This window comes from Hyperolius riggenbachi, chromosome 1 (genome assembly GCF_040937935.1).
Source record: "Hyperolius riggenbachi isolate aHypRig1 chromosome 1, aHypRig1.pri, whole genome shotgun sequence".
NCBI lineage: Eukaryota > Metazoa > Chordata > Amphibia > Anura > Hyperoliidae > Hyperolius > Hyperolius riggenbachi.
The window spans coordinates 252,855,428-252,880,121 of record NC_090646.1 but is presented as its reverse complement, the minus strand read 5'-3'; the positions used below and the strand labels follow the sequence as shown (position 1 = coordinate 252,880,121).

Sequence of the window (24,694 nt, the reverse complement as noted above, 5' to 3'; positions counted from 1 at the left end):
GCTGCAAAAAAGTGTCACACATGTGGTATCGCCGTACTCAGAAGAAGTAGTATAATGTGTTTTGTGGTGTATTTTTACATATAACCATGCTGGGTGGGAGAAATATTTCTGTAAATGACACATTTCTGATTTTTTTTACACACAATTGTCCATTTACAGAGGGATTTCTCCCACCCAGCATGGGTATGTGTAAAAATACACCACAAAACACATTATACTACTTCTCCTGAGTATGGCGATACTACATGTGTGACACTTTTTTGCAGCCTAGGTGCGCTAAGGGGCTCAACGTCCTATTCACAGGTCATTTTGAGGCATTTGTTTTCTAGACTACTCCCCACGGTTTAGGGCCCCTAAAATGCCAGGGCAGTATAGGAACCCCACAAGTGACCCCATTTTAGAAAGACGACACCCCAAGGTATTCCGTTAGGGGTATGGTGAGTTCATAGAAGATTTTATTTTTTGTCACAAGTTAGTGAAAAATGACACTTTGTGAAAAAAACAATAAAAATCCAATTTCCGCTAACTTTTGACAAAAAATAAAATCTTCTATGAACTCATCATACACCTAACAGAATACCTTGGGGTGTCTTCTTTCTAAAATGGGGTCACTTGTGGGGTTCCTATACTGCCCTGGCATTTTACGGGCCCAAAACTGTGAGTAGTCTGGAAACCAAATTTCTCAAAATGACTGTTCAGGGGTATAAGCATCTGCAAATTTTGATGACAGGTGGTCTATGAGGGGGCAAATTTTGTGGAAACGGTCATAAGCAGGGTGGCCTCTTAGATGACAGGATGTATTGGGCCTGATCTGATGGATAGGAGTGCTAGGGGGGTGACAGGAGGTGATTGATGGGTGTCTCAGGGGGCGGTTAGAGGGGAAAATAGATGCAATCAATGCACTGGGGAGGTGATCGGAAGGGGGTCTGAGGGGGATCTGAGGGTTTGGCCGAGTGATCAGGAGCCCACACGGGGCAAATTAGGGCCTGATCTGATGGGTAGGTGTGCTAGGGGGTGACAGGAGGTGATTTATGGGTGTCTCAAGGTGTGATTAGAGGGGGGAAATAGATGCAAGCAATGCACTAGCGAGGTGATCAGGGCTGGGGTCTGAGGGCGTTCTGAGGTGTGGGCGGGTGATTGGGTGCCCGCAAGGGGCAGATTAGGGTCTAATCTGATGGGTAACAGTGACAGGTGGTGATAGGGGGTGATTGATGGGTAATTAGTGGGTGTTTAGAGGAGAGAAGAGATGTAAACACTGCACTTGGGAGGTGATCTGATGTCGGATCTGCGGGCGATCTATTGGTGTGGGTGGGTGATCAGATTGCCCGCAAGGGGCAGGTTAGGGGCTGATTGATGGGTGGCAGTGACAGGGGGTGATTGATGGGTGGCAGTGACAGGGGGTGATTGATGGGTGATTGACAGGTGATCAGTGGGTTATTACAGGGAATAACAGATGTAAATATTGCACTGGCGAATTGATAAGGGGGGGGGTCTGAGGGCAATCTGAGCGTGTGGGCGGGTGATTGGGTGCCCGCAAGGGGCAGATTAGGGTCTAATCTGATGGGTAACAGTGACAGGTGGTGATAGGGGGTGATTGATGGGTAATTAGTGGGTGTTTAGAGGAGAGAATAGATGTAAACACTGCGCTTGGGAGGTGATCTGATGTCGGATCTGCGGGCGATCTATTGGTGTGGGTGGGTGATCAGATTGCCCGCAAGGGGCAGGTTAGGGGCTGATTGATGGGTGGCAGTGACAGGGGGTGATTGATGGGTGGCAGTGACAGGGGGTGATTGACAGGTGATCAGTGGGTTATTACAGGGAAGAACAGATGTAAATAATGCACTGGCGAATCGATAAGGGGGGGGTTTGAGGGCAATCTGAGCGTGTGGGCGGGCGATTGGGTGCCCGCAAGGGTCTAATCTGATGGGTAACAGTGACAGGTGGTGATAGGGGGTGATTGATGGGTGATTGATGGGTAATTAGTGGGTGTTTAGAGGAGAGAATAGATGTAAACGATGGATTTGGGAGGTGATCTGATGTCGGATCTGCGGGCGATCTATTGGTGTGGGTGGGTGATCAGATTGCCCGCAAGGGGCAGGTTAGGGGCTGATTGATGGGTGGCAGTGACAGGGGGTGATTGACGGGTGATTGGCGGGTGATTGACAGGTGATCAGGGGGGATAGATGCATACAGTACACAGGGGGGGGAGGGTCTGGGGAGAATCTGAGGGGTGGGGGGGTGATCAGGAGGGAGCAGGGGGCAGTTTAGGGACTAAAAAAAAAATAGCGTTGACAGATAGTGACAGGGAGTGATTGATGGGTGATTAGGGGGGTGATTGTGTGCAAATGGTGGTCTGGGGGGTGGGCAGGGGGGGGTCTGAGGGGTACTGTGGGCGATCAGGGGGCAGGGGGGGGGGGCAGATCAGTGTGTTTGGGTGCAGACTAGGGTGGCTGCAGCCTGCCCTGGTGGTCCCTCGGACACTGGGACCACCAGGGCAGGAGGCAACCTGTATAATACACTTTGTAAACATTACAAAGCGTATTATACGCTTCCTATCCGGGGATCGTCGGGTTAACAACCCGCCGGCGCTTCCGATTGGCCGGCGGGTTGACGACGCGGGTGGGCGGAGCCTATTGCCGGTGGATGCGCGCGCATCCCAGCGCGCGATCCCCGGCCAGAGAGTGCCCCAGGACCTGACGCCAATCTGCGTTACGTGGTCCTGGGGCTGCCACTTTGCCGCCGCCAATATGAAGTAGGCGGTCGGCAAGTGGTTAAAGGAATGAGAGGGATATGGATGTTTCCTTTTAAACAATACCAGTTGCTTGTCAGTCCTGCTTATCTCTTTGTCTGCAGTAGTGACTGAATCACACACCTGAAACAAGCATGCAGCTAATCCAGTCTGACTTCAGTCAGAGCACCGGATCTGCATGCTTGTTGAGGGCCTGTGACTAAAAATATTAGAGACACAGGATCAGGAGGAGAGTCGGGGAACTGGTATTATTTTAAAAGGAAAAATCAATATCCTTCTCAGTTTAGGTTCCCTTTAATACAAAGCCTACATGCAGCAAGTTAGAATAACGTGACCTGTTACAACACAGAAGTGTGAACAGGTCCATAGAATTGTTGTATGGGCAGTGAGCTTACTTGCAGAATTATTAGTAGTGTGAAAGGGCCATCTTTAGAGCCATCAAGTGTCTTCTCGTATTTTCATATCCCACCTCATTATTGAGCTCTAGACACGATTCTTCTCATCTCATTCCCCTGCTCCACTCATAATTTAAACTAAGCTAATCTTTGATTCTTTCCCAAACAGGTCTTCTTGATATTTAATGTATCTTCTTTTGTTCAAACAAGTAATTGTAATGCACAAAAAACTGAAATCCCTTCTCTGGACCTCACAGTTATCTCTATTTACTGTCCTGTGTCACTTCCAAATGTGTTGCCAACAGATCAGAGTGCCAGATTGTCTAGACTAAGCAGCTATCATTAATTTCCAAATTATAGGCGCGCTGGTGATTGATTTATATTAATGAATAATTAATCAGTAATCAATGAATCAATGTTTTATTATAAAATCAAAAATACACATATACGTATACTCTTCACATGCATTACCCTCATACGTACCACACATACATGGGAGTCTTATGGTGTCCACTGTGAAAAAAAAAAAAAAAATGGTTTCGTATATTTTTCAAAAAAGATCCCGTGGGATTAAAAACATGCAACGTAACGTCACCACGCAGGAGTGCTCCGAGTTGTGCAACTGGAGAATCCCACGAATCCCCGCGAGACTAGAGGGGAACGTAGAGGGTGACGCCGTTAAGCCTAAGTGGAGTTGCGGAAACCGCAGCACTGCCTGTTCCTACTTAGGCTTGGAGGACTATAAGAAATGGCGGATAAACCGTATGAATTACCATACTAGCAGGTGATATTAACCCCTTTTCCATAGCATATACTGAACGTGTTATCTAATGCATGTCCATGAACTTTTTTTAACTTTAGGACACGGATATAAGCAATATTTTATCTGTGTTAGCAGTGGACACTGCAGAATCAAATGCGGACATTGGTTTAACTTTATAGACTCTTTTTAATCCCGCGGGATCTTTTTTTAAAACGATACGAAACTATATATATATATATATATATATATATATATATATATATATATATATATATATATATATATATATATTTTTTTTTTTTTTTTTTTTTTTTTTTTTTTTCACAGTGGACACCATAAGACTCCCATGTATGTGTGGTACGTATGAGGGTAATGCATGTGAAGAGTATAAATATATGTGTATTTTTTATTTTCTAATAAAACATTGATTCATTGATTACTGATTAATTATTCATTAATATAAATCAATCACCAGCGCGCCTATAATTTGGAAATTTGTGTAGTACTTTTTTAGGTGGGAGGAGGGGTTTACCCACCAACATCTAGGAAGCAGCAGGTGGGCAGTGAAATTTTCTGAGCAGTGTATCTATCAAGCAGCGCCTTCTAATCTTTGTTTCTTTAAGCAGCTATCATTGCCTTGCATACTCTATAACCTAGGTTCTCAACGTGTGGTACGTGTACCACAGTGGGTATTTCTGATGGTTCCAGGGGGTACTGGGGCTTAATATACTTAACGAAGAACAAAACATTTAAGCTGGCCATACACTGGCCCGATTTGCCGCCGTTCGACAGCAGATTCGATCACTGGGATCAAATCTGCTGCCAATCGTTCGCGCTAAACGCACCCGCCGATCCGATTTCCTCCCGAAATCGGATCGGTCCGTCGATCGCGCCGTGCAGGAAATTACCGTCGATCGCCCGTGGGTAGGGAGCGCGTCGCTAGCGGCGGCCGATCCGATACAAGTATACATTACCTGACGCTGGCTCCCGGGCATCTTCTCCGCGCTGCACCGCTCTGTTCCTGCTCCATCCCAGCGTACATTAACGTCCTGTGTCACTCCAGTGACAAGAAGTTCAAATAGAGGGCGCTCTACATTCAACACAGGCACAGTGTACGCTGGGATGCAGTGCGGGATGCTTGGATGCGGTGCAGCGCGTAGAAGAGGACCCGGAGCCAGCTTCAGGTAATGTATACGGGGGGGGGGGGGGGGGGTGACAGGCAGCAGGAGCAGCTCAACAGATTGTGATCGGTTTAAGGCTGAAACCGATTCACAATCTGTTTGTAGTAAAGGCAGCCATACGATCCCTCTCTGATCAGATTCGATCAGATAGGGGTCTGTCAGCTGGTCGATTTAATGGCAAATCGACCAGTGTATGGCTATCTTTAGAGTTTTAGATGATTTTTTTTTTTTTAGTTTAAATGATAAATCTTATTTAAACAACACAAAATTTGTATTATAGCTAATTAAAAGCAAAATGCTTGGAAATTGTTTAGAACCAATTATCATGCCCTACGATTAAATATATATTTGTCAAGGGGTACTTGTGATAATGTTTACTATGCTAGGGGGTACTTGATGAGTACAGCGATTTAAAAGATGTACATACCAATAAAACATTGAGAAACACTGCTCTATAACACATAGGGGTTGATTCACTGTAACAAATAGCGTTAGAGTTAACATGCCTTATCGGAGTTAGCGTGTTTTATCAGAGTTGACATGCCTTATCAGAGTTAGCGTGCTTTATGCTGGGCATACACCGCTCGTTTTTGAGCCATTAAGATGGCTCGATAGATAATATCCGACATGTCCGATCTCCCGCCCAATCGTTTCGCAGCTCGATTCCGGATTGCAGTGAACGGAAAAAGATAAGAAAAACAAAGCAGAAGATAAGAGAATTGACTGCGGAATTGAGCGGCGAAACGATAGAGCGGGAGAATCGATCGGCAAAAACGAGCCATGTATGCCCAGCATTAGAGTAGCATAGCGAGTGCTACGAACTTATGCCTGCTAATTGACAATGAGGAGTGTTCCACTCATCATGCCCTGAGCCCCTGCAGGTCCAATCACTTTAAAGGACATTATGCCTGCACTTTGACTGGCCAAATAGGCTGCCTGTCAAGTGACAGGCAGCCTATTGGGCCAATCAAAGTGCGAGGATAATGTCCTTTAAAGTGATTGGACCCGCAGGGGCTCAGGACAGGACAAGTGGAGCTCTCGTCATTGCCAATTAGTAGGCATAAGTTTGTAGCGCTTGCTATGCTACTCTGATAAGGCATGCTAACTATAAGACACGTTAACTCCGATAAGGCACATTAATTCTGATAAGGCATGTTAACTCTGATAAGGCACACTATTTGTTATAGTGAATGAACCCCATAGTGCCTCACACCTCTAGCCACTGCAGGAATGCATTTACAATAAAGTGCTACAGTGATATAACCTTATAGAACAGCAAAAATGCTTGGGGTGCCAAGTCAAGTGAACAGCTTTACACTCTTGTATTCAAACAGTGAGGTTAACTGATAGAAGCTCAGTTGCTGTTAAGAATTTTATTTTAAAGATGAACTGTAACCAAAGATTGAACTAGCTGACACCCCCTTTCCCATAAGAAATATTTACCTTTTCTCAAACAGATCATCAGGGGGATCTGTATGGCTAATATTGTGGTGAAACCCCTCCCACAAAGTGATGTCAGAACCTAGGTCCTGACAGTTTCCTGTCTGTAAACCTTGTTGCATAGTGAGAAATAACTGCCGTTTACAACTGCCAAGCAAACAGTATCTCCTTCTGTGCATGTGTATATCTATAAAAAAACAACAACTGTTTAGCCTATCACAATGCTAGTGGGTGTGGTTATAAATAATGCCAGTTGGTGCTGTCTAGTTTTTTTCTTGTCTGCCAGCATTAAAAAGATGATGTTGCGCAGGCTCATTGTAGATTAAACAACATGAACTAATTACATGGCAAATACAGTGATGTGAAAAACTATTAGCCCCCTTCCTGATTTCTTATTGTTTTGCATGTCTGTCACACTTAAATGTTTCTGCTCATCAAAAACCGTTAACTATTAGTCAAAGATAACATAATTGAACACAAAATTCAGTTTTAAATGATGGTTTTTATTATTTAGTGAGAAAAAAACTCCAAATCTACATGGCTCTGTGTGAAAAAGTGATTGCCCTCCTTGTTAAAAAATAACTTAACTGTGGTTTATCAAACCTGAGTTCAATTTCTGGAGTCACCCCCAGGCCTGATTACTGCCACACCTGTTTCAATCAAGAAATCACTTAAATAGGAGCTGACACAGAGAAGTAGACCAAAAGCACCTTAAAAGCTAGACATCATGCCAAGATCCAAAGAAATTCAGGAACAAATGAAAACAAAAGTAATTGAGATCTATCAGTCTGGTAAAGGTTATAAAGCTATTTCTAAAGCTTTGGGACTCCAGCGAACCACAGTGAGAGCCATTATCCACAAATGGCAAAACATGGAACAGTGATGAACCTTCCCAGGAGTGGCCGGCCGACCAAAATTATCCCAAGAGCGCAGAGAAAACTCATCCAAGAGGCCACAAAAGACCCCAGGACAACATCTAAAGAACTGCAGGCCTCATTTGCCTCAATTAAGGTTCACGACTCCACCATAAGAAAGAAACTGGGCAAAAACGGCCTGCATGGCAGACATCCAAGGCGCAAACCACTTTTAAGCAAAAAGAACATTAAGGCTCATCTCAATTTTGCTAAAAAAACATCTCAATGATTGGGAAAATACCTTGTGGACCGACGAGACAAAAATTGAACTTTTTGGAAGGTGATTGTCCCGTTACATCTGGCGTAGAAGTAAAACAGCATTTCAGCAAAAGAACATCATACCAACAGTAAAATATGGTGGTGGTAGTGTGATGGTCTGAGGTTGTTTTGCTGTTTTAGGACCTGGAAGTCTTGCTGTGATAGATGGAACCATGAATTCTACTGTCTACCAAAAAATCCTGAAGGAGAATGTCCAGGCCTTCTGTTCGTCAACTCAAGCTGAAGCGATCTTGGGTGCTGCAGCAGGACAATGACCCAAAACACACCAGCAAATCCACCTCTGAATGGCTGAAGAAAAACAAAATGAAGAGTTTGGAGTGGCCTAGTCAAAGTCCTGACCTGAATCCTATTGAGATGTTGTGGCATGACCTTAAAAAGGCGGTTCATGCTAGAAAACCCTCAAATAAAGCTGAATTACAACAATTCTGCAAAGATGAGTGGGCCAAAATTCCTCCAGAGCGCTGTAAAAGACTTGTTGCAAGTTATCGCAAACGCTTGATTGCAGTTATTGCTGCTAAGGGTGGCCCAACCAGTTATTAGGTTCAGGGGGCAATTTCTTTTTCACACAGGGCCATGTAGGTTTTGAGTTTTTTTTCCCCACTAAATAATAAAAACCATCATTTAAAACTGCAATTTGTGTTCAATGATGTTATCTTTGACTAATAGTTAACGGTTTTTGATGAGCAGAAACAATTAAGTGTGACAAACATGCAAAAGAATAAGAAATCAGGAAGGGGGCAAATAGTTTTTCACATAACTGTATCAGTCATTTCTTCATCTCTCTTCTATTATTTAACTTTTCACTTTGCAATGTTTTGATTTATTTGTCCCCTTTTCGCTAAAGTTCCTCTTTAATGTTGATTTGCATCCACTGCCCATGTGATATGGACTGTAGTGAGCATGGACATTGGAAGAGCTTCCAAGTACCTTCTGCTCCTGGCGACACTAAGTGCTGCATGGAGCAAAGCATGCTATTGCTTTCAGAGTTCACTGAACCCTATTAACCTGTGCTCTATTAACCTGCTTCCACTACAGTGACCATATGCACCCCTACAGTACAGCTTAGTAAAGATCAATGAAATTGTCTTGTCAGACTGTACCAAGAGTGGTATATTGTGCATGGTGCTGCAAGCTGACCTGTCTTCCTACATTCAGACAACAGCACACTGTGGCAACTAACAGATCTACAATGGATTCCTGATGCCCACCTCTCCTTTTCCCTGAAAAAGAGCTTCCAGCCAGGAAATGCCAAATGCAGTGATTTCACAAGTCAATGCAGTGCCAGTGTGTACAAGTCTTGAAGTAAATATGAAAGATGCAGACCAACCCACAACATGTGGTGACAGATCACTCGCACAGCTGAGAAAAAAAAAATGTTTTCTTTCCCTGTATAGAGGTCATGCAGTATGTGATAACCATCTCCTCCATCCTCTTCCCCTAATTGCACAATAAAGCTTGTTATTTGAAATCTAACAAAACTACAAACTTCAAGGCCTCCAATATAGTAGTTGCACACTGCAGTTACCACAAGCAATGCTGGCCACATTATGGGTCAAACCGCTGCATTAGCATCTGTAGCACATAATCATATTAAGACGAAATAGATTATTATTTACATTTGATAGAGGGTGAATACAAATGAAGATGCTTCTGTACATATGAAAAAGGTTCCCTCTAGTAGGCAAGAGATGAAAGCAGCTACCAATCAGGAATGTAGAAATCCGCATACACTACTAGGTGCTTGCATGATGTGAGAAACAAATATTTCAGGACAGAAAAATTGATGGGGGAATATCGATCATTGCCTTGCGTCACTCAGTAATGTTATATTTCAGCAGAAATCTTATAGAATCCACCAGTCCACCCACCAGCACTAGCTGTGTACCATGATTAGATGCAGTATAAAGCTATGAGAGGGCACTTTGCATCCAGCTATGAATGAACCAAACAAACAAAAACATCAAAAAACATCTGTAGTTGGTTCCAAACAAACTGGACTAGATTTGACTAGATGTGTGACAGCAACATGGAAAAAAAAGTGGTTTAGCAAGCATGCAGCTGATCTAGTCAAACTTCAGTCATTTTGTTAATGACAGCCAGGCAATGTGCATGGTTTAAAATGAAATAAATAGGTTAGCCCCCGCATCCTCTCCTCTCAGGTTCCCTTTAAAGTCTACACATAAACAGATACTTACCTAAAGAGAGGGAAGCCTCAGGATCCTATTGAGGCTTCCCTCGCTATTCCTTGGTCTCCCATTGTTGAGCCGGCCCCCCGGAAGATTAGCGACAATGCATTGTCACTAATCACATCAGGGCCACGCAGCTCCTCTTCCTAGTTCAAGTGCGTGCAATAAGAGACTGAGCCCGCCCGCGCATGCACAGAGCCGAAGGCTCCATGCTACTGCACATCGCGCAGCCATTGCATGCACATAACCAGGAAGAGGAGCTGCATGGGCCCAATGTGAAGGGGGGTGCGCACAGCAGGGGGGGGGGGGTTAGCGCGCTCAGCATTGGGAGGCTTGTTAGAACCGAGGGAAGCCTCATTAGGATCCTGAAGCTTCCCTCTCTAAATGGTAAGTTCAGATTTTGAACCTGAGCTTCGGCTTGGATTCGCTTTAAAGATGAAAAGGGAAAAACAAATGTTGCATTCTGAAGTACATAAAACTCCTACTAGGTTTCCCCTACTGCAAAACAATATTTGCTGTAATCAAATACAAGACAACATCTTTTCCTCAAATACTAATTAACCTAATTTGTGTATCTTGTGCATGTACATTTCCAGGCTGTGATCTAGATAAACAGAAAGGGAAATATTATTCATGTATTCAGCATGCGGACCTGGAAAGGCTGGCCTATTCAATGTCATGTGATTTGTCACATGATGCAGTACTAAGGAAGCCTCCGTTCACACTACAACATGTGAAAGCCAGAAAGCTGGTGCAGACAGTGTATGAGGCACACGCTGCTGCTCCGGTGGCATTTACACTTCATCTGGAGCGGATGCATTCCATAGAATATAATCTGTGGAGAACACTTCCACTCCAGGAGATTATCATACAGGTCAGGACTTTGAGTTCCTATCGTATCCCAATTACCAGAGCAGATCCAATGCTGGCTGGACAGATGTGAACAGATCCTATGTTTAACAAAGGATCCAATGACCTTACCATTTTAGAGTTGGCTCTGATCCAACAAAAGTAAGAAAAAATGTCAGTGTTGCGTTGTAGTGTACAGAATGTGATAATTACAGATAGAGGGAAGAACAGAGGGTACTGATTACAATGGATGAGAAACAGAGGGTATTAACTGCAAGAGGGAAATGATAATTGCAAAAAGAAGGGACATGGGTGTACCAATGACCTAGAGATATGGAAGAAAGAGGCACTAATTACATAGAAATGGGGCATAAAGAATACTAATTACACTAAAGAAGGATGGGACACAAAGTGTATTAACTGCAGTCAAAGGGCTACTTATCAAAAAGAGAAGCAGACACAGACACGGGGCAGTAATTCCACGGAGAAGAGGCAAAGGGTGTATAAAGGGTAAAATAACAGTGGAAGGGGATACAGAAGGAATTACAGTAATGACAGAAGGTGGAGGCACAAAGGATGCAAGTTAAAGAGGTAAGGGGGTACAGAATAGGGAGTTGCAAAGAATCACACATTTCAGTTGGAAGGGGCATATAGGGGCATTAAAAATGAGGGGCAGCGCAGAGAAAGAGTTTGGCAGGGCAGACAGAAGCACTGATGACAGGAGAGGATCACTGCATGTCATAGGGGTACATACAATTGGATGTCAGGGATGGAAATAATGCTGGCTCTTCAGAGTCTGTTGACCACCACTGATATAAAACAATAAGGCAGCTCCCCAATTCACAATGCACGTATAATTAATCAAACAATCTCCTAACATTCTGGAACTATATTAATACAAAATCCGATGCTACAACAAACTTACCGATATACATAAGGTCCTAATTCATGTACAAAAGGTTTCTCTCCATTCAGTACCTCCTGAGGGTTAACAACGTCAAAAAAGTAAAATTTCATGTAGATGGGAGGAGGAGGATTGGCCCAATCTTTAAAGGCCTCACTGGTATTCTTTAACACTGTTTCCTGTAAGGAGACATCTGAGTTAAATTTGTGTAAAAACAGATAACAAATATACGGTAAGTAGTTATTCTCAAAAGTGATGAAATGGTTAAAGGAAATACAAGGTGAAAATAAACTGGTGAAATAAACAATTGTATCGATCCTCCTCCACCTAAAAATAACTTTTTAAGATATCCCCCAGTTTTATTTTATATATAAATCTACTTTTTAAGTTTTTACTGTTTCATTATCTCTGCTCAATGACACATTCACTGAAGTATACCAGAGCTAAACTCTGAAAATTATTGACCATTTTTATCTCTTTCCTGCTCTCAGAAGCCATTTTCTGCTAGAAAAGTGTTTTATAGCTGTAATACCTTATCAGTGAGAGTTACGTACTGGCCAGACAGAAATTGTCACTTGAATTCCTAATATTTAACTCTTTCAGGCAGAGAAAGAAAAATTGAACACAGCACAGTTATTTGTGTGCTTGAAACTGTATATAGGGTACACGTCTATCTCATCATGTCACCTCCGTATTCCTAACCACTTCAGGACCATACAAATTTTCACATATCAGCACCGCTCCCATTCATTCGCCAATAACTTTATTACTACTAATCACACCTAAATGATCTATATATTGTTTTTTTCAGGACAAATTAGGCTTCTAGTGTGTGATAATTTTGTTTAGTAATTACCTTATTTTCAATACATTTTAAATGGAAAAGGGAAAAAAAACAGAAAAACCCACTATTTTTCCATTTACATCCATTATAGCTTTACAATAAACAGTGCTAACTATAAGTTAAACCCATAAATTGTATTTGCTTATTCATCCTGGTTATAACAACGTTTTTTGCTATCTCATTCTACACTATTGATGATTAGAAGACCTTATTTGCAAAAATAATAGTAATATACCCTCATGGCATACATATTTAAAAAAGTAACAATATACTGTATGTTGTTTCTTTTATATTCTGTCATTTGTTTTCATTTTACAAGTCTTTTATTTTCGTACAGAATATGCAACAATTTAATTGCCTTTGATTAAGTTTGTGGCTAAAAAGAATAGACAAGACATGGGCCTCAATCCTAAAACGTTCTAAACTCTATTCTACTACTTTTCACAGTTAAAATGTTACCACACGTCTCTTGTAGTTTTGTTAAAACGTTCCCAAATTTGAAAATTACTTTTCTTTTATGTTGGATTGCGTTTGTCCCTACCTATTTTTTATGTAACGTGCGCCCAAGCTTTAAGATCCACCAAAATGTATTCTACAACTCGTCACGGTTAAAATGATACCACATGCGCACTCTCCACAAATACACTGGACATTTATAAACGTCCACTTGTCATTAGGTGGTTAAGCATCCGTGGAACTTGGTCAGTTCTTCCCTACATCTGATCATACAGCCATGACTGTACACTTGAAAGCATACTAATGGTGCCCTGTAACGATTGTGGAACTTTCCCCGTGATCAGCGCACAACGCGTGCGCTGACACGGCGGAAATCCTCCACAAGCGTATAATTTGCAGGAACCCAGCAAAAGGTGCTATGCACCTGTAGAGGGAAATTCCTGTCGGCAGATGGCGCTGGGGAGTGCAGAGGAACCAATCCTCTGTACCTCCACAAGTGCCAGACAGGAATTGTACGAAGCGCAGAACGCAATCGCAAGAGAGGCGATTGCGAATGAGATTGAGCAAAGGGATATATATATATATATATATATATATATATATATATGTATGTGTGTGCGCCAATCCAGTCGCCACCCCGCGACCGCGCACACACAACAGCAGATACGAAATAGGAACGCGATCGCGAGAGGTGCGATCGCCAGACGTGACACAAGGCAGATCAGAATAGAATACGAGGGTAGCAAAGGCACAGCAAATACAATAAGGAGATACGGAAAATAACAAACGCTAGCTAACCGCGAACACCGCACTCATTCGCAACAGTGCACGCGGTTATGCGCGATCTCCACGTGATAAGCACAATAGAGACAAGCACGCCTAACTAACCATTAACAGACAAACATGAAACAGAGGACGCGAGCGCTTGCTTAACGGTTACCTCACCGAGCCTGCAGCAAGCGCAGCAGACAAGACAGACACACGAAAACAGGGACAAACGAGAGATAGGATCCACAGCACTAGCGAAAAGTGGCTAGCGTGATCCAGGTACAGAGTAGCAGAACAGAAGCATCCCCAGCGCTAGCGAAAAGTAGCTAGCGCGATCCCAGGAAACAGAACAGAAGAGATAGCTGGTAGCAACCGCTGCACCAGCTATACTCCAAGAACAGAGATCAGAACCATTTCCTGTCGACCACCATAGGGGTAGGACAATGGCAACAGGCAAGACAAGACAGAACAGGCAATACAGATAATACAACCTGACTGGGCTAGAAGGGGAGCCTAAAGCAACCCCCAGGAATTAACTATACTAGATAGCAATGGCTGACACTCCAGCAGTGTCCATCAGGAACAGACCATGGAAAGGAAATGACCAGCAAAGCATTCTGGGAAACATAAAGCTCTTATAGTGCCAGTCATCAAAGAAGGCAGGTAGGGGATTTGCATAACGAATGTATGCAAATTCCCCAGCAAGAGAACAGACCAGAAACTTGCAATGGAAAGACAGCCAGCTGAGCGGATCATCACATGCCCATTATCCAATATCCTGTACAATTCACCTTCCAACATGATCATTGCAATTGATCAAAAAAGATTGTTCAGACACAAGGAGAAGTGCTCAGGAAACTGGAGCAAAAAACACTTGCCAAGAGTATTCGATCAAGTTTTACCTGCTGAAACAAAGAAACAGATTCGGATTCGATGCTCTGGGTAGCTGATTCACTTTTCCTCCTATTTGCGTTTTACCTGTGTGAATAATTTACTGTATCCCCAGGAGTGGAGATAGTTGGGCCTCCCAGGAAAATTCTTCTTAAAGCGTACCTGAACTCTTGCACAGGACAGAAGGAAAACATAGAGAAATGCACCCTGTATGTTCTTAGAGAGTTTAGCCTGTCTAATTCCCACTCATCTGTGACTAAGTTGTAATTTGATCCCTTAGTTGTAATTTGATCTCTCCCGTGTCACCTGACGGCCACGGTTGCTTATCTTTTAAAGCTGAGATAAAGTTCTGAGTTCAGATCCGCTTTAAAAAGAGAATTTGTGGAGAAACACATTTATTTATGTATCAGATAATCAGTATGCACTTCACTGACTGGCTGGTTCCAATCAGCTTACACAGGGAGCAAATGTAAATGTATCCAAACACTATTTCATGTTTGTCATAGGTTAGATATTAGATCTGATAAAAACATTGAATCTAAAGGTGGCCACACACCATACAATGTTTAAAATATCTGTCCAATTTAAGAATTGCAATCAATTTTTCTAACTGATTGTAACATTTCAAAAATATGACCAATGTACCACACACACATGTTCAATTTTTCCCCAATTATGATAAAACTGATTTGAAACTCTGAGAAAATTGCTAGAGTGTGGATATTAAATATGACCAATGTATCACACACGTTAAATTTTTCCCCAATTATGATAAAACTGATTGGAAACTCTGAGAAAATTGCTAGAGTGTGTATATTAACCAATTCGCATCCTACATACAGTATAATCACGTGTTTGTAAGTTGATCTTGAAAGCCACATGACGTGAATATAAGTCAGTCCCCTTTAAGGAGCACAGTACGCGTGCTAGCACGCGTCTGAGCTCATTAACTCCCCTCCCTCTAACTACACTAACCAAGGATGCCCTCCCGGGGGTCCGATCCTCCAACCCCCTGCGCAATCCCCTGTAATTTAGCATTGTACCCCCCCTTCTTCTCCCATGCTGCGATCGGGCAAGCAGCATGGAGGATTCACATGTAAACAGCTCACCTTGCCTCGTTCCAGCGCGATCAGCCTCCCCTCCATGCATTACTGCTGCCTGTGTCATTATGCCGAATGGATAGGGTCCCGGCTTGATGACGTCATCGAGGCAAGGTGAGCTGTTTACATGCGAATCCTCCATGCTGCTTGCCCGATCGCAGCATGGAGGTGAGGGGAGGGGGGCATAATGGCTATCTGGGGACTATCTAAGGGGGAGAGGGGGCAGGATCATTACAACCTGGCCATCTATGGGGAGAGGGGCAAAGGGGCACATTCAGCTATCTATGGGGGCAAAGGGGCTCACCTGGCTATATATGGGGGGGGGGGGGGGGCAATGACAAAGGGACACATCAAATTATCTATGGGGAGGAGGGGAGAATACAGCGGCACACCTGGCGATCTATGGGGGGGTCAAGGGGGCACATATATATCTTTTATACTGGGGGAGGGACTGATAACGGGCACATCTGGCTATACTGGGGGGATAAAGGGGGACACCTGGCTATCCATGGGGGGGGGGGGGAGGAGGTGGAATAGAGGGTACATCTGATTACCTATTGGAGGAGAAGAACAAAGGGGCAAACCTGGCTATCAATGGGGGTAGGGGGAGAAAGGGGCGAATCTGGCTAATAAGGGGTCACATCTGGGATTTTTATGGTGGAGGGGCTAATAAGGGGCACATCTGGCAATCTATAATGGGGGGGGGGAAGATAAAGGGGCACACCGGGCTATCTATGGGGGGTGGGGAGGAATAAAGGTGCACACCTGGCTATCTATGGGAGGTGGAGGGTAATAAAGGGGCACATCTTGCTAACTACGGGGGTGGGAGCTAATAAATGGACTTAGCAGTTTAGATATGTATGCCATGAGGGTATATTACTGTTATTTTGGCGAATACGGCTTGTAATTGCTAGTAAAGTGCAAAGCAAAAAAATGGAAAAAATACACCTTTATTTACAAATATTATATTGTCGCCATACATTGTACTAGGAAGGTAATTTTAATGTTGAAATAAACAGGACATATGGACTAATAAAATATGTGGGCTTGATCTACAGTAATACTTTTTATTTTTAAACAGTAAGAGTGGGTCCACACTAGACCCAGTTGCAGGACGGACACTGCAGTCCGGATCAGGGGAAGTACCCACCGTACTGCAAACTGATGAAAGTGCATCAGTTTTGCATCAGTTTCCGTTCAGGTTTTTCCCTGACAGAAAACATCTCAACGCAGACGGATCCGTTTTTTACTTGGGTGAGGCTGGCTGCTATTTTCAACATTAGTATCCGGGACTCCGTTTTTCATCAGGTTTGAAAAACGCAGCCACGGATACGTTTCCGGACCTAGTGTGGACTGGCTCTAATGCCTGAAAACTGAGAAATAATGACTTTTTTCATTTTTTTTCTCCTTATTCCCTTTAAAATGCATTCAAAGTAAAATAATACTTAGCAAAAAGTACCACCCAGAGAAAGCCTAATTGGTGGCAAAAAAAAACAAGGTATAGATCATTTATTTGTGATAAGTACTGCTAAAGTTATTGGCTAATGAATGGAAGACCTGTGAAATGTAGAAAATTGCTTGTTTTTTTAGGGGGAAAACCCCAGGGTAGGGAACTGGTTAATAAACTGACAATCTAACACATACCTTACAATCTTTAACCACTTCGGGACCAGCACCCTCTGCCCCCTTGAGGACCAGAGGGTGCTGGTCCCGTAAACCGCCGCTTCCCGACGAATCGCCGCTAAAATTCGCCGCTCCCAACGAACACGCTGCTCTGTCCCCGCCGCAGGCTGCTCTCTCTGCCATTGGTATGACAGCAGAGCGCTGTGCGCCGGTCAGGAGCCACTTTCATTGGCTCCTGACCCTGTCACTCCATGTAAGCCAATGGGAACGGCTTACATAAATGACAGGGCCAGGAGCCAATGAAAACGGCTCCTGCCCGGCGCACAGTGCTTTGCCGTCATAGAGGCAGCAGGGCAGTACATTTCCGCGCAGACCGAGCGGGGACAACGGCGGAGACGGGCAGGGGCACGCAGTCAATGGGACGTAGAGTTTACGTCCGGTCAGAATCGCAGCGCCCCCTGCCCGCCGTAGATTTATACTGCGGCGGTCCGCAATAGGTTAAAAAACTGAAGAGAAATATCTGGCATTCCGGATCGATATAAATCAAAAATAACATTTTTTTATTTTTTCGGGAGATACGATCGTTTTTATCGAATTGCTGTAAAATCGGATCATTTTATTGTATCATCGTGTATGGCCACCTTAACACAAATTTTGCAAAACCTAGACGGGAACCATGTGTGTCTGACAGCAACATAGCTTTGTATAGGCCCGTACACACGCCGGACTGGAGGCAACGACGGGTCCGTCGTCACCTCCCGCTGGGTGGGCGTTCCAACGACAGTCCGGCGTGTGTACGCGCTGTCAGCGTACTGATACGGCTGTTTCTGAGCGATCCGCCCAGCGGATCGCTCAGAAACAGCCGTATCAGTGTGCCGACAGTGCGTACACACGCCGGACTGTCGTTGGAACGCCCACCCAGCGGGAGGTGACGACGGACCCGTTGTTGCCTCCAGTCCGGCGTGTGTACGGGCCTTAATGCATACTGTAGAAGAAAGCTAGCAGTGGGAGCAGTGCAATCAATATCAGATAAGATTTCTGGCAAACCTACAAGTGTAAGGTGGTAAATAATCGATATCAGAAGACATTGTTCACATAATCTACCACAAATCTAGCTTAAGATATAGACTGCATGATTGTTCCTAGCCAATTCGGAACACCGGACCTTTGAACAACAGCGACCCCCAAGTGTATATTTCTGCTGCCACACAGCCCACTGTAAGCTGCTCCCTCATGTACTGCGGGCTTCTTCCTGCCTCCTGTAGTCATCCAGGTCCCTCATTGTCTTTCCACTTGTTCCGTTTAGCAGCTGTACCCTCCGAAAGCTGCAACCGCGCTCCCATGGCCGAGAGCATTCTGCATTTGTGCAGTTTGAAAAAGTTACAACTACCGTAGCCAAATGCTCGCGGCTATGGGAGCGCGATCGAGGAGGCATGTAGCTGGGGCCGCACAGTAGCTTCCATCTGGCTCAGTCGGCCAGCTTTAGATGGGCCCCTGCTGCTGAAGAGATCAGAGCGGAACTACAGCAAGGGACCAGGACGACTACAGGGGGCTGGAAGAAGCTCCAGGTAAGTTAAACTGAGCACTTTACTGTCATTTAGGTACCCTTTAAAGTTAATGGATATTGAAAAAAAAATAGATACTTTCCTAAGAAGAGTGAAGGCTCTGGGTCCTATAGAGCCTTCCCGTTCTTCTCAGGGTCCCCTCGTTCCAGATGTTACTATCTACCGTCATGGGAGGCATCAAAAGTCTTCAGGAGCCCAAGTGCTCCCGAAGACGGGCGGCTCCGTACTGCGCATGTGTGAGCATTTTAATCATATGTATCAATGTACTGAGCTCCTTTTAAATTGATGTTTTAGGCACTGTATTTGGCCTGAGGAAGTGTGCATCGAAGTGCCCACGAAATGTATTGCCCATGCATGATTAAACTTCATATATGTACAGTATGAATGTGTCATTGTTGAGATAAGTTACCTTTATTATTTTAGCTGTTTTTAAACACATTTTTATCTATCATTGGGCGCCTCTTCCCCCCTTTATACCGGTGAAATGATTACATCTTTAAACCTAGCTTTGTTAAACTTTAAATACAAAATAAGAACATGGGCCATCAGGAAACTTCTATTTAGGTTTAGTTCTGTGAATAAAAATATTTATATAATCAGTTTACTGCATTTCTGATTCACCATCATAACCCTACCAGAGTTCATGTTAGCAAAAGGTATACTTTTCCTATCCTCATTTACCATTTAGATGTGGTGCAGTAAAGCTAGGTTTACACAGGGGCACTGGGTTGCAGGCCCTGTAAAAACAGGATCGCAACGCATGGGAAACGTTGCAGTGTGGGTTATTTGCTAGTCGTGATGCAGTCGATGAAAAGTATGCTTCACTGCGAGCATAAACACGCACATTGACAGAGTGCACTGCACACTATTGTGAATATACCATTATACGGTATAAATTCAATCACATTAGCAATGATATACTGTCTGATGCAACTCACTATGTCCCAGTAGGAACATAGCCTGAACCAGGTTTGTTAAGGTATGCCTTATTTATGCAATGATCAGTAAGGTATGTTTTATTTATGCAGTGATCAGTAAGATAGGTCTTATTTATGCAATAAACAGTAAGGTATGTCTTATTTATGCAAAGATCAGTAAGGCATGTTTTATTTGTGCAATGATCAGTAAAATAGCTCTTATTTTTGTAATGATCAGTAGAGTTTTTCTAGATGTCCATCATTCTATTGAACACCACTGATTGAATCAATGTTTGTCCTGAGTTCATACCAGGGTTGTGGAGTTGGTACAAAAATCATCCAATTGGAATGTTAAAATTATATTAAGATGGCATCTGCTTTTGGGAACACAAGGCTCCTGGCCAGGAAGCTGACACTTTACCCTGTCAGCTATTTCGGCCTGTCATTGCCAAGTGAATGCCCCAGCATGTTGTCTGTATGATAAGATTTACGGAAGCCCCATATCAGCCAGGTTCCAGCATGTAGCAGTGCCACCTTGCAGAAAAAGGCCCCTACCTTTTCTATATCTGATATAGAAAAGGCCAGTTCCATTTTTTGCAAAGGGGCAGTGTACTGGTTAAGGGCTCTGCCTCTGGCACGGGAGAACAGGGTTCAAACCCTAGCTCTTCCTGTTCGGTAAGCCAACACCTAATTAGTAAGGAGACCTTGGGCAAGGCTCCCTAACACTGCTACTGCCTACTGAGCGTGCCTTAGTGGCTGCAGCTCTGACGCTTTGAGTCCGCCAAGAGAAAAGCGCAATATAAATGTTCTGTCTCTTGTGTTGTCCATCTATGCACCAGAATCCAGTTAATATGGGGTTCCAGTGAATCTTATTAAATAGACAATGTTTTGGGACAGTCTAACCTTTAAGTATTAGTGTATTGTTTCTTTTTTATCTACACCAGAGATGCATTTTAACTAAACTTAAGATATAGCTGTAGCGTAGCTGTTAAACGACAACTGTAGTTAGAAGAATATAGACTAGAGGCTGTCATATTTATTTCTTTTTAAGCAAAACCAATTTCTTGGTAACCCTGCTTGTCTATTTGGTTTTAGTAGTGTCTGAACAACAACAGAAACAAGCATGCAGAGCTGCCAGGTAACTAGTATTGCTTAAAAGGAAATATACCTCTCACTTCAGTTGGCCTTTAAATATAAATCAAAACTAGTCCTTGGTAAGAGGAATGAGTGCAGACAGGAACAAAGAACATCGATCGGGCCCTAGGCAATCTAACTGTGAGTATAGTGATGTGCAGGTACTCTGCAGGAGAATGAGAGGATTCTTCCTCTATTACACATTCTTCATGCATGATCTGAACCAGGTTGAAGAGTGATAGACAACACCTCTGCGTTCAATGTGCACAACATTCTTAGTGGATTCACTACAGCTCTGCAGGTAATGCACATGTAGCGTATAATACTATTGTGTAATTGAATTTGTATAGGATACCATGGTTGTGGATGGGCACTCCATCAAGTAATAATAGAGTGCTTGATGCTGAGGCATAGGCAATGCCTCCTCCATAGTAAGTAGTCCAGTGTATCAACACACCAATCAAACACGCTCTTTATCGAGCCATATGTTTCCACAAGGGTTAGCCAACAATTGTTTCGGGGGCTGCGCAGGGCCCCCTTTTTTTGTATCTACATGCCTTGATAAAGGGGGACCCTGCCCGGCCCCCAAAACAATTGTCAGTTAACCCTTGTGGAAGCATATGGCTCAATAAAGTGCGTGTTTCATTAAGATTGGTGTGCTGATACATTGGACTACTTCATTTAATTTGTAGTCACCAACCCAAATTTTATAAAATATCAAATTAATTGATTTAAAGAGCAAAGGGAGTGCATAAAAAATGTGCATACCCCTGTATTACCGCAGAATTATTTGCATCACATTGACCATCCCTACTCATGACACAACTACACAAAGGATTCCTATGTATACATTGGATACACAGCCACAATCAGATATGTACGGTATATATGATTTAAAAATACGGCCATTACTTTATTGCAGCAGTACAAATAACTTGTTTTTATAATTTAGTTTCTTTCATTTTGTGGACTTACTGTATATATGTTATTTTTGATGACTATTATCTGAGAAATAGAAAATTCTATCATAATTTCTCCTTTAATAACCGTTTAAAATTTATTAAAAGTCGGAGTTAGGGTATTTTTTCCTACTTCAAATATTGCTCCGACTCCACAGCCCTGGTTCTTTTAGTAGAAAGTAAAAAGCTACCAGAATGCAGGAAAGAAAAATGTAATTATTTTAGGACAGGTTATTGTATGCTTGTTGGAGGCTGAAAAGGGTATTTTATCGATAGGAGATGAAAAAGCTTGGGAGCAAAGTTTATTGAATCAGAGCCACAAACTTCTTCACACACAAACACGCCACATCCAAACTTCTCACCTGCTTGACCTTTGTTTCTACCATGTCCATGAAGGTGTGGGCCACCAGTAACACAATACTGGCAATGAGCAGAACCAAAGAGGTGATCCCACATACGTATACTGTACACCTTCCCATGGCTCCTGCAGACACTGGCCAGACAATAGTGAAACCAGAAGATCAGATGGTCGTATAGGATGACTGCAGCCTTCAAAAGCAGAGAATTCTCACTGCACCTTTAGACTTGCAAACCCAAAGCTTGAATGAAAGCTGTGCTGGAGTTGTCTGCTAGGAACATCACATATCCATGGTACTAGTTCCTCTGCCAGGCTTTCTGCAGAAGTCCAGAGTCTGCAGCACAGCTGATGTCAGCTTGTTGTTCAGTCCTGAGCTCCAGCAGCAGCCTGAGATCTCTCAGTGTTTACAGGCAGGAGGTCACAGGCATTAGGCGACGCCTTGTATTACATTTCCCTGCCCCCATCAGCACTAATGAGTAATGCTTACTCACTCAGAGATCCTGCTCGCCTCCCTTCTCTCCCCAGTGGTCTCACACATTCAGCTGTCTGTCTGGTAGTTTCGTTTCCCACCCTGCTCCTCCTCATCTATACATGTCGCAGACTAGTGACGATGCACTGTCAGGAGTGGGGAGCAGAGCAGAGCAGATACGCAGCGTGCATTGTGCAGAAATCAGGACAGCAGACAGACATCTGGATACAGTATATAGTCTGTCGGAAGGAAAGAGAGTGCGCTGTATGTCCATTGATTCTGCAATGAATAAACAATCGTCTCACAAGTTCTGATTGTCCAGAGGAGAATGAGAATCATTGAAGATCAATAATACATTGTACATAGGATATGAACCAATATTAACCACTTGACCACTGAGGGGTTTTACCCCTTGAGCACCAGAGCAATTTTCACCTTTCAGCGCTCCTTCCATTCATTCGTCTATAACTTTATTATTACTTATCGCAATGAAATGAACTATATCTTGTTTTTTTCGCCACCAATTAGGCTTTCTTTAGGTGGGACATTATGCCAAGAATTTTTTTATTCTAAATGTGTTTTAATGGGAAAAATAGGGAAAAAATTGTGAAAAAATCATTTTTTTTCAGTTTTCGGCCATTATAGTTTTTAAATAATGCATGCTACTGTAATTAAAACCCATGAAATTTATTTGCCAATTTGTCCCAGTTATTACACCGTTTTAAGTCCCTATCACAATGTTTGGCGCCAATATTTTATTTGGAAATAAAGGTGCATTTTTTCAGTTTTGCGTTCATCCCTAATTACAAGCCCATAGTTTATAAAGTAACAGTGTTATACCCTCTTGACATAAATATTTAAAGAGTTCAGTCCCTAAGGTAACTATTTATGTATTTTTTTGGTACTTATCCGTTAGCCGGGCGCATCCGGCATGTGGCGACAAAACTCCACCAGAGTTACATCTTTCCCTACTATCCATGTCGGCCTGGAGGGGGAATAGTAATTAGTGCCACCTGCCGGATGCGCCCGGCTAACAGATAAGTACCTTTTTTTTATTGTAATTTTTTTTTTATTACAAAAAAAAAATTTGGGGAGTGTGGGAAGTAATGAGTTAATTTTTAACGTAAAATTATGTATATGTATATGAAAAATGCTTTTGGGTGTAGTTTTACTATTTGGCCACAAGATGGCCACAGTAACTTTTTGTGAATGCGTCCTGCAAGCATAGGAAGTAAGCTTGCAGGAAGGTCAGGGAGGCTGGGAAACTGTTTTTTTTTTCACAATGATCGTGCAGCTTCTCATAGAAGCAGCCGATCATTGCTGGGGGGCTTAGATCAAGGGTCCCCAAACGTTTTCGATCAAGGGCCGGGTCAACATACTTCAAACTTCTAGGAGGGCCGAACATACATAAAATGATGTAGAAAAACATTACATCATACCTAAGTATTGTAGACAGCTCCTATTAACATGTGCAGCCCTAATGTCTTCCATTTAACCAGACCATTTTAACATGTGCAGATAGTATACTCCCCAACTCAGCAAGTGCAGTTATGTCACCAACACAGTAAGTGCAGATATTGTGACCCTAACATTGCAAGTCATATGTGAGCCATAATGTCACCAAATGGCCTGCAAAAGCCTGCAGTACAATCCGAAGAAGTCTTTGCGGGCCAGACAAAAGCCTCAATTCATAAAGCATTCCCGCATGCTTACCGCTGGAAACAGCTGACTTTACCGACCATTTAGCAAAGTGTTCATTCATAAAAGCTGTTTCCGCATGAAAATCTGACATTCCTGAGCAGTGCGGGAAATTACCGCCTTGTGCGGAGATTCTCACAACACATGTCACTGAAGGTTAATTCATAAAGATTAGAGCAGGCGGAATACTGTCGGAGAACACCGGCTGTTTAGATAAGGCGATAAGCCAGCGGTAACAGCCAAGATACCAGC

The 24,694-nt window shown here is 43.2% G+C and overlaps 1 protein-coding gene across 1 annotated transcript in view; it reads right to left on the bottom strand.

Moving 5' to 3' along the window:
- Positions 1 to 22,862, bottom strand: part of SCARB2 (scavenger receptor class B member 2) — an 87,289-nt gene extending 64,427 nt beyond the window's left edge. The window contains exons 1-2 of the mRNA XM_068271075.1: positions 22,280 to 22,862; positions 11,682 to 11,839 (exon numbers count right to left, since the gene is read on the bottom strand). Of these exons, the coding sequence (XP_068127176.1) occupies positions 11,682 to 11,839; positions 22,280 to 22,396 (275 nt within the window). The 5' untranslated portion in view covers positions 22,397 to 22,862. The remainder of the gene's footprint in view (positions 1 to 11,681; positions 11,840 to 22,279) is intronic.
- Between the last annotated feature and the right edge of the window lie 1,832 nt (positions 22,863 to 24,694).